The 13,015-nt window shown below is 40.5% G+C and overlaps 1 protein-coding gene across 2 annotated transcripts in view; it reads right to left on the bottom strand.

The window, feature by feature from the left end:
* nlk2 (nemo-like kinase, type 2) overlaps nucleotides 1-13,015 on the bottom strand; it is a 95,599-nt gene that overhangs the window by 8,036 nt on the left and 74,548 nt on the right. Inside the window, exons 1-5 of one of the 2 annotated variants that reach the window (XM_051958332.1) lie at nucleotides 9,765-10,701; nucleotides 9,349-9,434; nucleotides 7,978-8,187; nucleotides 5,458-5,559; nucleotides 1,251-1,337 (exon numbers count right to left, since the gene is read on the bottom strand). In XM_051958332.1, coding sequence (XP_051814292.1) covers nucleotides 1,251-1,337; nucleotides 5,458-5,559; nucleotides 7,978-8,187; nucleotides 9,349-9,434; nucleotides 9,765-10,239 — 960 coding nt within the window. In that variant the 5' untranslated portion in view covers nucleotides 10,240-10,701. Of the gene's footprint in view, nucleotides 1-1,250; nucleotides 1,338-5,457; nucleotides 5,560-7,977; nucleotides 8,188-9,348; nucleotides 9,435-9,764; nucleotides 10,702-13,015 lie in introns of those variants that run through there. The other variant, XM_051958331.1, reaches the window with a different exon arrangement.

Below are 13,015 nucleotides of genomic sequence, written 5' to 3'. Positions count from 1 at the left end.
TCAGTCCTCCGACCACTTGTGGCAAGATAGAATTCTAGTTGAAGTTTTTGTCTTGTAGTTCTGGTTATTTCTGGCTTTTGGTGTCCTGCAGAGATTTGTAGTTATGTGCGCTTGTTTTCTGTAAATAAATGGTTTTTTTTGTTGCATTCAGCCTTCCTCCATCTCTTTCCTGCACCTGAGCCTTTGAGAAATTCCTAACATCATAACTTGAAGTCCAAAGACTGCAGCAAACTGCGGTTTAAATGTTTTCTGAATGATTGCTCAGTTTGAAACCTAAACACTCACAGGCTGACAAGTTTACTGCTAATACCAAAAGACTTACATTACCATCACTTTACAGGCCGACTATAAGATTGCTTACATTGATTTAGGAACGGCAGATGAATTTATCAGAAGTTTACCTTTTAAATTCATGCTAAAATCCTAGGTCAACTTTAATAAGTTCACTTGGAACCGAGGCATTTATTCTCAAAGTTGTTGCACCAGGATTTGATAGCTTTTTCAGCAGCCCAAACAAATTGAAATAACTGGTAAATAGAATAGTTTGTTTAAACCCGAAGGGTTAGATGTGAAAACAGCTCACATGGCAGAACAGTAGATAAGTTTGTGTATTAATAAGCATGCATTATATAATGTCTAATGACTTTGTACAGCCACAGAAATGAACCTTGTTGAGAATACACATACCAAGGTCTGCCTAGTTATAGTTTGCCCAGTTCTTTGAGTTGGTTTGTTAAATTTTATCCCCAGCCTCAGATGACATTTTCTGTAAAGTACTTATTCTCTACTCACCCAAAATGTCTTTTCACTTTCTTTCAAAAAGGAGGTTTAGGGAGAATTAATGAAGGTGTCTGACATCTGACTCAGATTGATTCAACTATGGATGTCACAGGCTGTCTAAATATATAATTGCCTCAGAGCTGTACTAATGGAAATGTGCTTTAGATTAGGTTTATCGGACATATTCATGATTTTGTTCTGTATAAACAAAAACCAAGGTAAAACCTTTGGGAAGAGTTCTAATTATTTTGTTTATTATAATATTTAATAATAACTTCTAAACTGAAACACTTTTGTATATCATATGATGATCAAGTCAGTTCTAATATGATACTTCATTTAACCAGACACACAGTCATTGCAGAGTGTGTACACCATTGTACAAATTAATTGTGCTTAAGAGACTCCATTAATAGGCTTCATTTATTAACAAAACATTATGCAAAACTATGTATAGCAGAGTGACTCACCGGATCAAACACTAGCATCCTGCAGAGAAGATGCACTGCTTCATGGGTTGCTTGGCTAGACAGTGTGTACAGAACAGGAAGAGATGGCTGCAGGCAAAACAAACATTACAGCATGAGTGATCTCCCCTGTCACCTCCACCTTTTGGCATATCTTACATACACACATGAGGTGTAACGAAAAAGAAACAAAACATTGGTTGCTGATCACACGATTCAGCAGCTACACAGTAATGAAGTACATCTGTGTTGCCCAATATCTCAGTACTGTATGAGGAAAGCTGCACTTAATTTAATAATTTCAGAGCACCCAGGGACATTGTACAAAGTAAACAGAGTTAAACACATTCAAGTAAACAATATAAAATGTAAAGATGTAATAAAAATTAAAACTGCAAGCAGCATTGAATGGGTCTTCACATCCTTGCTGGTTGGCGACCCCAACATGTCCATCAGGCGATGCTGTGATTGAGAGTGTGTTTTGGCCCATGGATGTGAGGAGGGCTGGATTCTGAGCACGCAGTTCAAATTTCAGGCAAACTGGAACATGTACAAGCTATTTATGCAGCACTTTCTGTCCATCCGCCTGGTGGCGCTATCACTGTGATCTATGGAATTCATCAGGGCAGGACTCTGATTAAACATGTACAGTTTGAGACAGATTGCAGCATGTACAGGGGATTTACACAAGACGTCCTGCTTCATGGCGAAACATCAAAGTTCAGTCGGCCGCAATGACCACACCCTTTGAGTTTTGTGTACAATCTTCAGAAATATTCAACCTGAAGGCATGTTGTAAATATTGTCCCAATTTCAGGTGTTTTGGAGTTATTGCCTGTGAGAAATCAATTGTTGAAAATGACCAAAAACACCAAAAATCTGACATTTAATTCAAAATGGCGGACTCCCTGCTGGGTTTAGAGAATGGCTTCAAGAGACTTTTTTGCTTGCACTGACATGCTACATATGCATGCCAAATTTCGTAGTCGTAGGTTAATCTTGCCATGGGGGCTATTTTACAAAATGCTGAAGGGGGTGCCCTGGCACGTGCTGTGAATGTATTTTGCCATATGGAAGTGATCAGGACAGGACTGTGATTAAACATGTGAAGTCTGACGTAGATTGGAGCGTGCAGAGGATAGCAAAAAAGCAGTTGATGTTTCATGGCAAAGCATCAACGTTCAGGGGGTCACCATGGCCACGCCTTTTGACTGATGTAGATGATTTTGAGAAGTTGTCATCATTATGACCCGTTATCTGTACTGGTCAAATTTGAGGTTTCTTGCAGTTATCCCCTTTGACTACTTAACCACTGAAAATGAGGAAAATTACCAAAAATTACCAAGCATTTCTAATGTGTCAAAAAATATTTCCTGTTTTATGGCGAATGATCAAATTTCAAGGGGCCGCCATGGCCACGCCTTTCAGCTTTTGTGGAACCTTTTGATAACTTTTAATAATGACATCATGTTTTCTATATTGGTCATACTTGAGGTCTGTAGGAGTTAACCCCTAGGAAGAGTTCACTCTTGAAAATGAAAAAAATCTGCAAAAAATTGTCCGATTAATTCAAAATGGTGGACTTCCTGTAGGGTTTAGGGTATGGCTCCAAGAGGCTTTTTTGTGCGTCCTGACATGCTACATATGTCTCCCAAATTTTGTGGACGTAGGTGAAATGAGCTGTTTATTAAAGTAACTGCAGGGGGTGCTAAAGCACATGCAGTGCCGAGGTGAATACAGTGTCCTTCCTTGAGTCGACTGTGATGTGTGTGGCATATTTTGGTGAAGTTTTCAGCATTCCTAACCTGTCAAAAAGTACTTTGTTTGTCACGGCAACAACGCTGCCACAGCAACAGCATTGTATCAAAAGTCAAAATCTTCACACTGTGACATTGTCACATGGTGACACAGAGGTGAAGAATGAGCTGACCAATTTCCAGAATGATACGACAGAGTTTGGAGCAATGGTGCCTACAAATGCAATGTCTAAACTTCTTGTTATATGTAGCACCACGACTTTTCCTAAATTTTTGAGTGTGGATGTCCTCAGACTGGGCCTGGTGTCCAGCACATGAAGTTTGGAGCACATAGGATCAGGATTAGCTGCGATATAAGCATTTTAGTAGTCATTGCGAGACATCAAAATTCACCGTGCCGCCACAGACACGCCTTTTGATGACACGTCACCATTTTCACTGTGAATCATCATCGACATGTTTAGGTTTATGTCACCACATTTGAAGTGAATCTGAGCAACAGGCTAAGAATGGTTCATCAAAGTGTAAAAAATGACATTTCCTGTTGCCAGTAGGTAGTGCTATGACTGTGAATGTATTTCATCATATGGATGTGATCAGGACAGGACTCTGATCATACATGTAAAGTTTCAGGCAGATTGGAGCATGTTCAGGACATTTACACTATATCTGATGTTTCATGGCGAAGGATCAAAATTCCAGAGGCCACCATGGACACGCCCTTTGACTTTTGCACACAATTTTGATAACTTTTGATCAATAACACCTGCTGTATGTACTGGTCGAATATGAGGTGAATTGGAGTTTCTCCCTAGGAGGAGTTGGCTCTAGAAAAAAATAAAAAGTGGACAAAATCTGGCATTCAACGCAAAATAGTTAACTTCCTGTTGGGTTTAGAAAATTGCCACAACTGACTTTTTTGTTCAGCATGATGTGCTGCATATGTGTACCAAATTTGGTAGCTGTAGGTGAAACATGCTGCCCGTGGGAAAGTGTAGGGGGCGCTATGGAGCCATTTTGGCACACACCTGCACAAGTCCAATAAAATATCAAATTTTTCACCAGTCCTGACATGTGTGCAAAGTTTCACGCGTTCTCATGTATGCTTAGGTCCTCAAAAATGCAGTCGTTTTGGCAGAAAAAACTCTTAGCATTCTAATAGGGTCTTCGCACCATTCGGTACTCAGACCCCAATAAAAAGGAAATTTAACCGTTTTCAAAACAACAGAAGACCAATTATCTTTTGTTTCAAAAGTATGGTTTCTAGCTTCAGTAAAGTCCCCTCTGTCACAGAATGAACCATGAGCAAAGGTAGTCCTTTCCAACATCAAGTTGTTTGTCACCTTGAAAAAAAACTCCAGCAGAAACCCTTGCCATGCTGTAGGATGAGTACAGGGAGTGAACAATGTCATGTAGACATGTCTAGGAGTGGCACAGGAGGTTCAAAATGGGGTGGGATGATGTGGAATAAGCATCTATAGCAACCCATTTCAAGGATGAATCTAATGCAATAACAACAAAAACAATAATTATTAGAATTATTAAATATTTGGCCCTAATGCAAAAATATTTTATGTATTTATTTATCTTTATCTAATGAAGTCCACTGTGCGGCGTCGTTCCATGAGAGGCCATGAGAGGAGGGATCCAAAAAAAAAAAAACTCACAGATGAGCTTCATCTAAAAACACAACAATGCTGTTTTGGTTCATTCCTTTAACACAATTGTACCTTTTTAAGGTTTCTGATACTGCATGACAAACACTACGACATGCAATCAAAAAGTTCTGAGACTGGCATGGCATGGTTCTGCACATGTAATGCTTTATCCAACAGGTACCATCACTAACTGTCTCATCAGCATTTAGCGTGACATTGTGCAATCAACATAAATACCTGCGTTCTAAAGTTTTTGCAACCGCTGACATAGGCGCATTTGAATTTCACCATGGACCTCAAACAATAGCAAGAAGCAAACATCACATTCTGTGTCAGTCAGCAGCCAGAATGAGTGAGCCTCCATGTGGAGGATCACCACTGTTGACGAGAGGTGGATGTGCAATTTCAAGACAGAGACCAAACAGTTTTACGGTGGAAGAGCTGCAGCCTTCATTACTAAGGAATGGCATGTCCGGTCACTACTACATCAAGAGCATGCCCGTCATTTCCTTTGACATTCAAGGGGACTGATGTCCAGTGAATTCATACCCCAAGGTCAGGCTGTTAACATGAAGTGAAATTCAACTTGAAGGATCACTGTTTTGACATCATGGAGCAGATTCAGTGTGCACTGCAGATAACGCTTGACACGCTTACAGAACAGCACTTCCAGGGAGAGTTCTAGAGTCATGGACCTTTTTAACTGTCTATTAGCAAAAACAGAAAACATTTCTATAATTCCAACCTATCAGAAGGCAACACAGAAGTGCTTGATCTGCAAAAAAGACTACTTACCTGTTTGTGAGGTCCTCTAAGAATGTGTGCACGAGCACCTTCACATGCTGTCCTCATTGCCTCCATCGAAGGAGTCCCCAACAGGTCTGTGATTAAATCCAGCTAAACACAGGCAGACACAACATAGAGAGCAGACTGAGACAGTAAAATCTGTTCCTGCGTGTCATGACTCACAGGACTACATATCACTAAAGGTGTAGTATACAACATTCAATACTACTGAAGACTGCTAGACAGGGGTGAAAGTAAGCCAGAACGGTCTGGTACTGCGTACCGGCAAAAGATCCGGTGGCGGTACGCAGTACCGGGAAAAGATCCGGTGGTGGTATGCTGCTCTTCCACTAGTACGCCGCCCAGCTGCCTACTATCGACCGCTCACTCAGCAGTACGTGAGTGCGCATGTGTGTCTACTTTCCGTAACACAGCGACTGCTATGGCCAATAGCAGCCAATAGCAAGTAGGTGCGATTGATTTATTGCACTGGGACATTTCCCACAACTCCTCAATAGACGTTAACAAGCGCTGCTTGCGCCGGGACGGAGCGAGCAATAAATTACACCTGAAATTGCACGCGTTCTTGTGATTGCCTGAAAAACTTTAAACTGGATTTACAACGGTTATCATTGACAGATGTATATTTTAAATAAAAACGGAGAGAAGCACTACAAAACAGTCAAAATTTTTTGTCAAAGTAATAATGTGACGAAAATAACCTCTTTGATTGAAGGAAAAGACAGGGACACTGAAGAAGGGTTACCACAGAAAATCAGAAACTAACTACTACTACTATAACTACGTTAGGCCTCTGTGGAAAATATTTTAGGTGATGTGTTTTGATGTTTAGTTCCATTCTGAGTGTTTGCTCATGACCTGATGTATGTTCTTACAGCCTTGTATTCTGGATGTTTATCAGTGTTTCAATTACAGAAAAAAGTTTACCGTATTTTCAAGTGTTATTAATTCCTACCCATTCCATTGGCCTACAGTAAAACATTAATATGTTTCATTTGTTTGTGTTTTAACTTTGCTATTTTAAAATGCATGAAGTTAGAGCGAGACGAGGGTTTTGTTAATAGTACCGGCAAGAATTTCAAACTACTTTCACCCCTGCTGCTAGAGCACCAGCATCTCAGACCAAAACAAATATGTGTATTACCCTGAATTTCCACATAATACGATCGCGCTGCGCAGCGCAACGGAACGAAGCGCCGCCGTCTTGCTCCGAAAGTCAAAGCACACTGCAAGCGCAGCGCAGCGGCGCGCCGTACCGGATGGGGAAGGCTGCTCCTCAGAGAGGCTCTCGTGTGAATAGTGATCCATCCATCCATCCATCCTCTATACACCGCTTTATCCTCATTAGGGTCGCGGGGGAGCTGGAGCCTATCCCAGCTGACTCGGGCGAAGGCAGGGGACACCTATCCCAGCTGACTCGGGCGAAGGCAGGGGACACCCAGGACAGGTCGCCAGTCTGTCGCAGGGCTACATACACAGACGAACACTCACACTCACACCTACGGGCAATTTAGAGTACTCAATTAACCTCAGCATATTTTTGGACTGTGGGAGGAAGCCGGAGTACCCGGAGAAAACCCACGCATGCTCAGGGAGAACATGCAAACTCCATGCAGAAAGATCCCAGGCCCACCCCGGGATTCGAACCAGGGATCTTCTTGCTGCAAGGCGAAAGTGCTAACCACTACTCCACTGAGCAGCCCCGTGAATAGTGATATCACACGATATAAACAGAAAATAAATAAACCACTAAACCACACCTCATTTCGCTTCTACAAGGTTGCTCTGCTTGACCCAGCCACATTGCTCTGTGATTTATAGTACTTCGAGCATGGTTGAGTCCATGATTTATGTTTTGATCTCAAATGAGTGCTTTTCTTTATCCAATAGTTAATTTTGTATGGTTTATTCTATATAAAAAACGGTAATTTCTCTTCGCCCATGGCGTCGTGTTGTATCTGGGACCCTGTTGACCTGATGCTCGTGCCTCCGGAGGTGTAATAACAAAAATTTACGTCTGAGAGGCCGTGCATTGTGTTTTATTTTGAAAGTTCTGGTTTAACTTCCTGTCTGGTGCTTTTTCAACGACAGTGAATTTACGAGGTTTTGAAGCGGCAGCACAGAAAATAGACCTGAAGTGAATCTCCAGCACCGTGGCGCGCGCCGGCGCTTCAGAGATGCGGCGCTGGCGCTCCGCAGCGTGTGCAGTGGAAATTGTCTGATAGAAGAGAATGGGTTCTAAGTGCTGCGCAGTACGATTCAAGAGCGCGGCGCTGTGCGGCGCGGTGGTTTCGCGTTATGTGGAATTTAGGGGTTAGCCCAACCTCTCTTCCTTCTTTCTTTCTTCTAGGTTGTGTATGCAAGATACAACAAAATAAATTATAGCCACAACCATTATCAGAAAATCAACACCTGCACATGAATTAGGTAAATAACAGATAATAAAAACAAAACACACGCACGCACACAGACAGACACTCTTATCTAAGAAGAATAAATAAAAGTTACCTGCTGAATGGGACTTTGGGCTTGGAAGAGGATGCGTCGCCCCAGCAGCTCAGCAAAGATGCAACCCACAGACCAGATATCAATGGAGTTGGAATAATGGCGACTACCCATGAGGATTTCTGGCGCTCGATAGTACTGTGTCACCACTTCCTGAGTCATGTGCCGTGACTCATCTGACTCCTCTACACGGGCCAGGCCAAAATCACAGATCTGGAAGACAGTCATTCAGAAATAACTACAGCTGTTTCAATCTTATGTTCCCCATGTTTCTCACACACAGATTATACTTTGGCAGTCTATACATGTACATTGACAGTTACCTATTTTTATTTGGTCTCAGATAAAAAAACAAAACATGGAGAATTTTGTAACTGAATTGCGTTATTTTTCGATAAACACAAACGTATCCCTAAACACAATTGCAACCTCTATATGTTGCTTTAACCACATCCTATCATCCACAAGGCATATTTGGGAGGTTAAGAGTTTTCCTTTATATACAGAATATTTCTTTATAAAACACCCAGAGGGAGATTTACCTGATGGCCTACATTATTCATAGCCTAAAAACACAAGATATCCAAATAAAAGCAAAATGACATCAACAGTCGAGGAAAATGCTACATTTATGTGAGCTAAACTTATTGTACATGCATTCCCTAAATGTTTTTGTCACTTTTCCTGCTGCTTCTTGTCTAACTTTTAGTGGGACGGTAAACGAATTTGCTGTGTTAAACCGTTTTTTTCCTCCCAAGTCATGTCATCATACATTTCTGGCAGAGGCACAACATTATTGAAATGACATATGCTGCTTACTACAGGAAGTACAACAGCTGGAGCAGCTCAATCAATTATTAATGAACAAATATATCAAGTGGGGGAGGAAAACTGATCAATTAGAAACTACAGGTAACAGATACAAGTTTTTTTTAAACTGCATTATACATGTAAATAGCTCATTTGTCCTCTCATCCATCTTTCATTTCATGAAAATGCAGAATATTGGTGTCAATTAATACTCTTTGCCATAATTTTTTGTTCATGAAATGAATACTGATTTATCTACTGCAAATGGCACTAAATCAGTAGTAGGTTAAATAGCAAAAATCACAGAAAAATGCAGCGCAACACAAACATAATCAATTATAGACTGTAAGAGTACCATAGAGCTGAATCATTTTTTAAGATGTGGTCTTGACTAAAGTGTAACCTTTTAAACTACAAGATACAATTTATTGCAAGACCACAACACAGAATTTACAAACACTTTGTTACACTGACTGTCCTTAAGTTGGACCTAGTTTTTGGCTTTTTCTGACAACATGTTCAGGTGACATGAAAAATTGTACCAACAAAGCCTTTCTCACACACCTTAAGCACACAGTTGCTGTTGACCAGGAGGTTGCCGGGTTTGATGTCTCGGTGTAGAATTCCAGCAGAGTGAAGGTATTTAAGTCCTAGTGGTTGTAATGGTTAATCAGAAAGAGACAGCAGGATAGAAATTTCATCATGTATAAAAAGTTTTTGATATGAAGCAGCAAATCAGGTAAAATTTAGTTGGCTTCAGCAGCCACTCCAAAATGGGCAGAAAAGGTCTGAAAATATTAAGAGGAACAAAAGAATGAGAATACACTCCAAACCACAGACATGCAGGCAAAAGTTAAAAACATATTGAGAGCTGCACACAAAAAATTCTACCATCAGACCTTTCTCTCTGGTCTCTAGCATAGACATAGATTTACACTGTGGATGAGGAGACCATTATTGTCCATCGCAGAGTCTCCTACCGTCCCAAGCTGGACCAGCAGAGCAGCAGCTAATGCAGGCTGACCAGCTTCTTCTTCTTCTTCTTTTCCTTTTGGCTTTTCCCTTCAGGGGTCGCCTGTGAATCAATTGCCTCCATCTAACCCTGTCCTCTGCATCCTCCTCTCCCACACCAACCACCTTCATGTCCACCCTAACCACATCCATAAACCTCCTCTTTGGTCTTCCTCTGGGCCTCCTGCCTGGCAATGGGAAACTCAGCATCCTTCTACCAATATATTCACTCTCTCTCCTCTGGACATGTCCGAACCATCTCAGTCTGGACTCTCTGACTTTATCTCCAAAGCCTCTAACATGTGCTGTCCCTCTGATGTACTCAATCCTGATCTTATCCATCCTGGTCACTCCCAAAGAGAACCTCAGCATCTTCAGTTCTGCTACCTCCAGCTCTGCCTCCTGTCTTTTCCTCAGGGACACAGTCTCCAGACCAAACAACATGACTGGTCTCACCAATGGAAAACCCTATGGAACCATTCAAAAGTTTAGACACACCTTCTCTTTCAATGGTTTTCATTTAAACTAGTTTCTATGTTGTAGATTAACACTGAAGACATCACAACTATGAATGAACACATATGGAATTTTGTTGTAAATGAAATAACGCCAAACAAATCAGAATATGTTTTCTATTTTAGATTCTTCAAAGTAGCATGTTTTTGTTTCAATCGCAGCTCTGCACACTCAACACTCTATCGATGATCTTCATGAGGTAGTCACTGGGGTCATTCTCCTGTTGAAAAATAAATTATGGTCCAACTAAATGCAAACCAGATGGGATGGCATGTCGTTGCAGGATACTGTGGTAGCCAAGCTGATTTAGTGTCCCTTAAATTTTGAATAAATCCCCAACAGTGTCACTGGCAAAACACCTCCACACCATGTCTCAAAAACGTTCATTATGTCTTCTTGATAGTACACTGGTTATGAGTTCTTTTGTTCAGTCATAGAATAGCTGGGTAGATGTCGATTACCTTGCTTGCCTGACAGATTTGGCGAACACTCTCGCCTTCCTCAGAAGGGTCTCACTGACAGCCTGTGATGTGTCAGCCGGCCGATTTTGACAGCCGGCATTTGCGTCATGCCCAGTAGAGTTGCCAGATCCGCCGGGCCAACCACGCCGTAACGGCATGTCGTGGTGAACCCAACGGACCCGACCACCCCACCAGACATGCCGCATCCCCTGCCATCCTATTTCTTCTGGAGTATGATGTCTCAGGTGTGCGAGAGCATGAAGCCTCCCTCGTCCCTGTTCATGGCCCTCTTTACCCGCCTCCTTAATCCAGTGTTTTAGTTTGTTTTCTTCCCTTCCGATGACTTTGCCCCGTCCCAGTCCATAACATGGTTGTTTCTTTTGCAGTGGTCTCATATGGCAGATTTGAGGTTTTCCTGTAGTGTTTTTTCTTTCTGTGATCTTGTGAGTCATGTTGCGGTTTCCTTTTCACATTCCTTCTGGTGTTCTTTTTCTCTTGTGAAAAATGTTCTCCCTGTCTCCCCGATGTATGTGTTATTACATGAGTGACATGGAATCACGTAGAGATGACATTGCACTTATTATTGTGGGGAATATTCATTTCACATATGTATTAAACTATCATGTTTTTTATTGCTTTTTGCTTATTACTTATAATCATTTTAATTACTCTTTTGCTTATCAATTACAAACATCATTTTATTACTTTTTTACTTATTACTTATAATCATCATTTTAATTATTTTTTACTTATTGCTTATGATCATCATTTTATCACTTTTACTTACAATCATCATATTAATTACTTTTGCTTATTACTCATGATCATCATGTTATTACTTTTATTCATTACTTACAATCATCATTTAATTACTCTTTTACTTATTACTTATATTCATTATTAACCTTCGTTTGATCATATTATGTGTTAATCATATATTAATGTGCTTGCAACTTGTATTAACCCTATAATCAAATATATTAAAGTGCTTACGAATGCATGTTTGAGTTCTAGCTCATAACCTGGAAAAGTGTTGATCTAAGCAGGTTGTGCAGGTTTCAACATCTAACTTAAAGGAAAGTGTGTTTAAGGTAAATGCTTGATGCTCCACTTGACTAAAGGCTTGTGGTTACAACTGACCTTTCAAAGAGCTGAGGGGAAAACTCTCCCCCTCGCTTCAAAACTAACAAACTGAAATAAGAATAGCATCTAGGATGGCAGTTTAGCGTGGACAGGTGACAGTTTTAAAATAAAAGTGAAGAACATCCGTTAAAACTATGCAATACCTGGAAGAAAGAGGGGGGTCTGCGGTTACAGAGATGTGCAACTTGTCACGTACTCACAGAGGACAGAGACAGGGCAAAAGGTTCAAACAACAGCTAGATGTTTAAACAAGAATAAAAGTTAAAGTATTAAACCATAAAACAATATTGGGGAATTAAGATTAGAATATCATGTTCATAAGAAAATACTTAAAAGAAAATGTAATCAACAATGTCTTAAATTAACAGTAAATTGGGGACAGGCATAGAAATCTTATATTAACCTATGAGGATCCTAGATTAAAATAGGGATAAAATCAGATTAATCTGCCTTATACAAATAATTAAATTATTGATATTGTTGTACTATTATTAAATATAAATTTAATAAGCTGAATTAATAAAACTCAAAGCTCAGCATAAATTGAGCAAGAAGCTCAGACCTGTTGACTGCAGAGAGCTGAGTTGTAGTCTGTGCAAAGCTCACAGGAAGTCACACCTCAGGCAGGCACATACACACACATGCAAAGTACTCTCAATACAGGGTGAAGACGGCTGTGGTTGGACGAAGACTGAAGACATCCGGCAGTGTGAACCAATCAGAAGACAACAGCTTCTTAGTTAAAAACTCATGTAATAGTTTAGAATTCGCTCTTTGTTGTGAACAACTGCATGCAGAGGAATATTGTCTTAGTTTAAGTCAGTCTGATGCCAGCTAGATCAACATGGAGTCTGCATGCATGTATTTTCTGTACTATCCAATGCATTTTTACTAAATATTCTTAAATGAATATTTTGACTCTGGGTCATCCTTGTCTCCGAGTGTTTTTCCCTCATTAACAGTACCAAAGAATCCGCTCTGACATTATCTTGCTCAATATTGTCTTTTGTGTACTAAGAGTTGTCGTAGTTTTATTTCAGTTCCTATGCTGTGTTTTTTCATGATTCTTTGGATGGGTTCAGTTATCCGCCGGATATACG

Source organism: Acanthochromis polyacanthus, chromosome 13, assembly GCF_021347895.1.
Source record: "Acanthochromis polyacanthus isolate Apoly-LR-REF ecotype Palm Island chromosome 13, KAUST_Apoly_ChrSc, whole genome shotgun sequence".
Classification (NCBI taxonomy): domain Eukaryota; kingdom Metazoa; phylum Chordata; class Actinopteri; family Pomacentridae; genus Acanthochromis; species Acanthochromis polyacanthus.
Note: the sequence above shows the minus strand (reverse complement) of the source record. Positions and strands in the feature narration are given on the sequence as shown.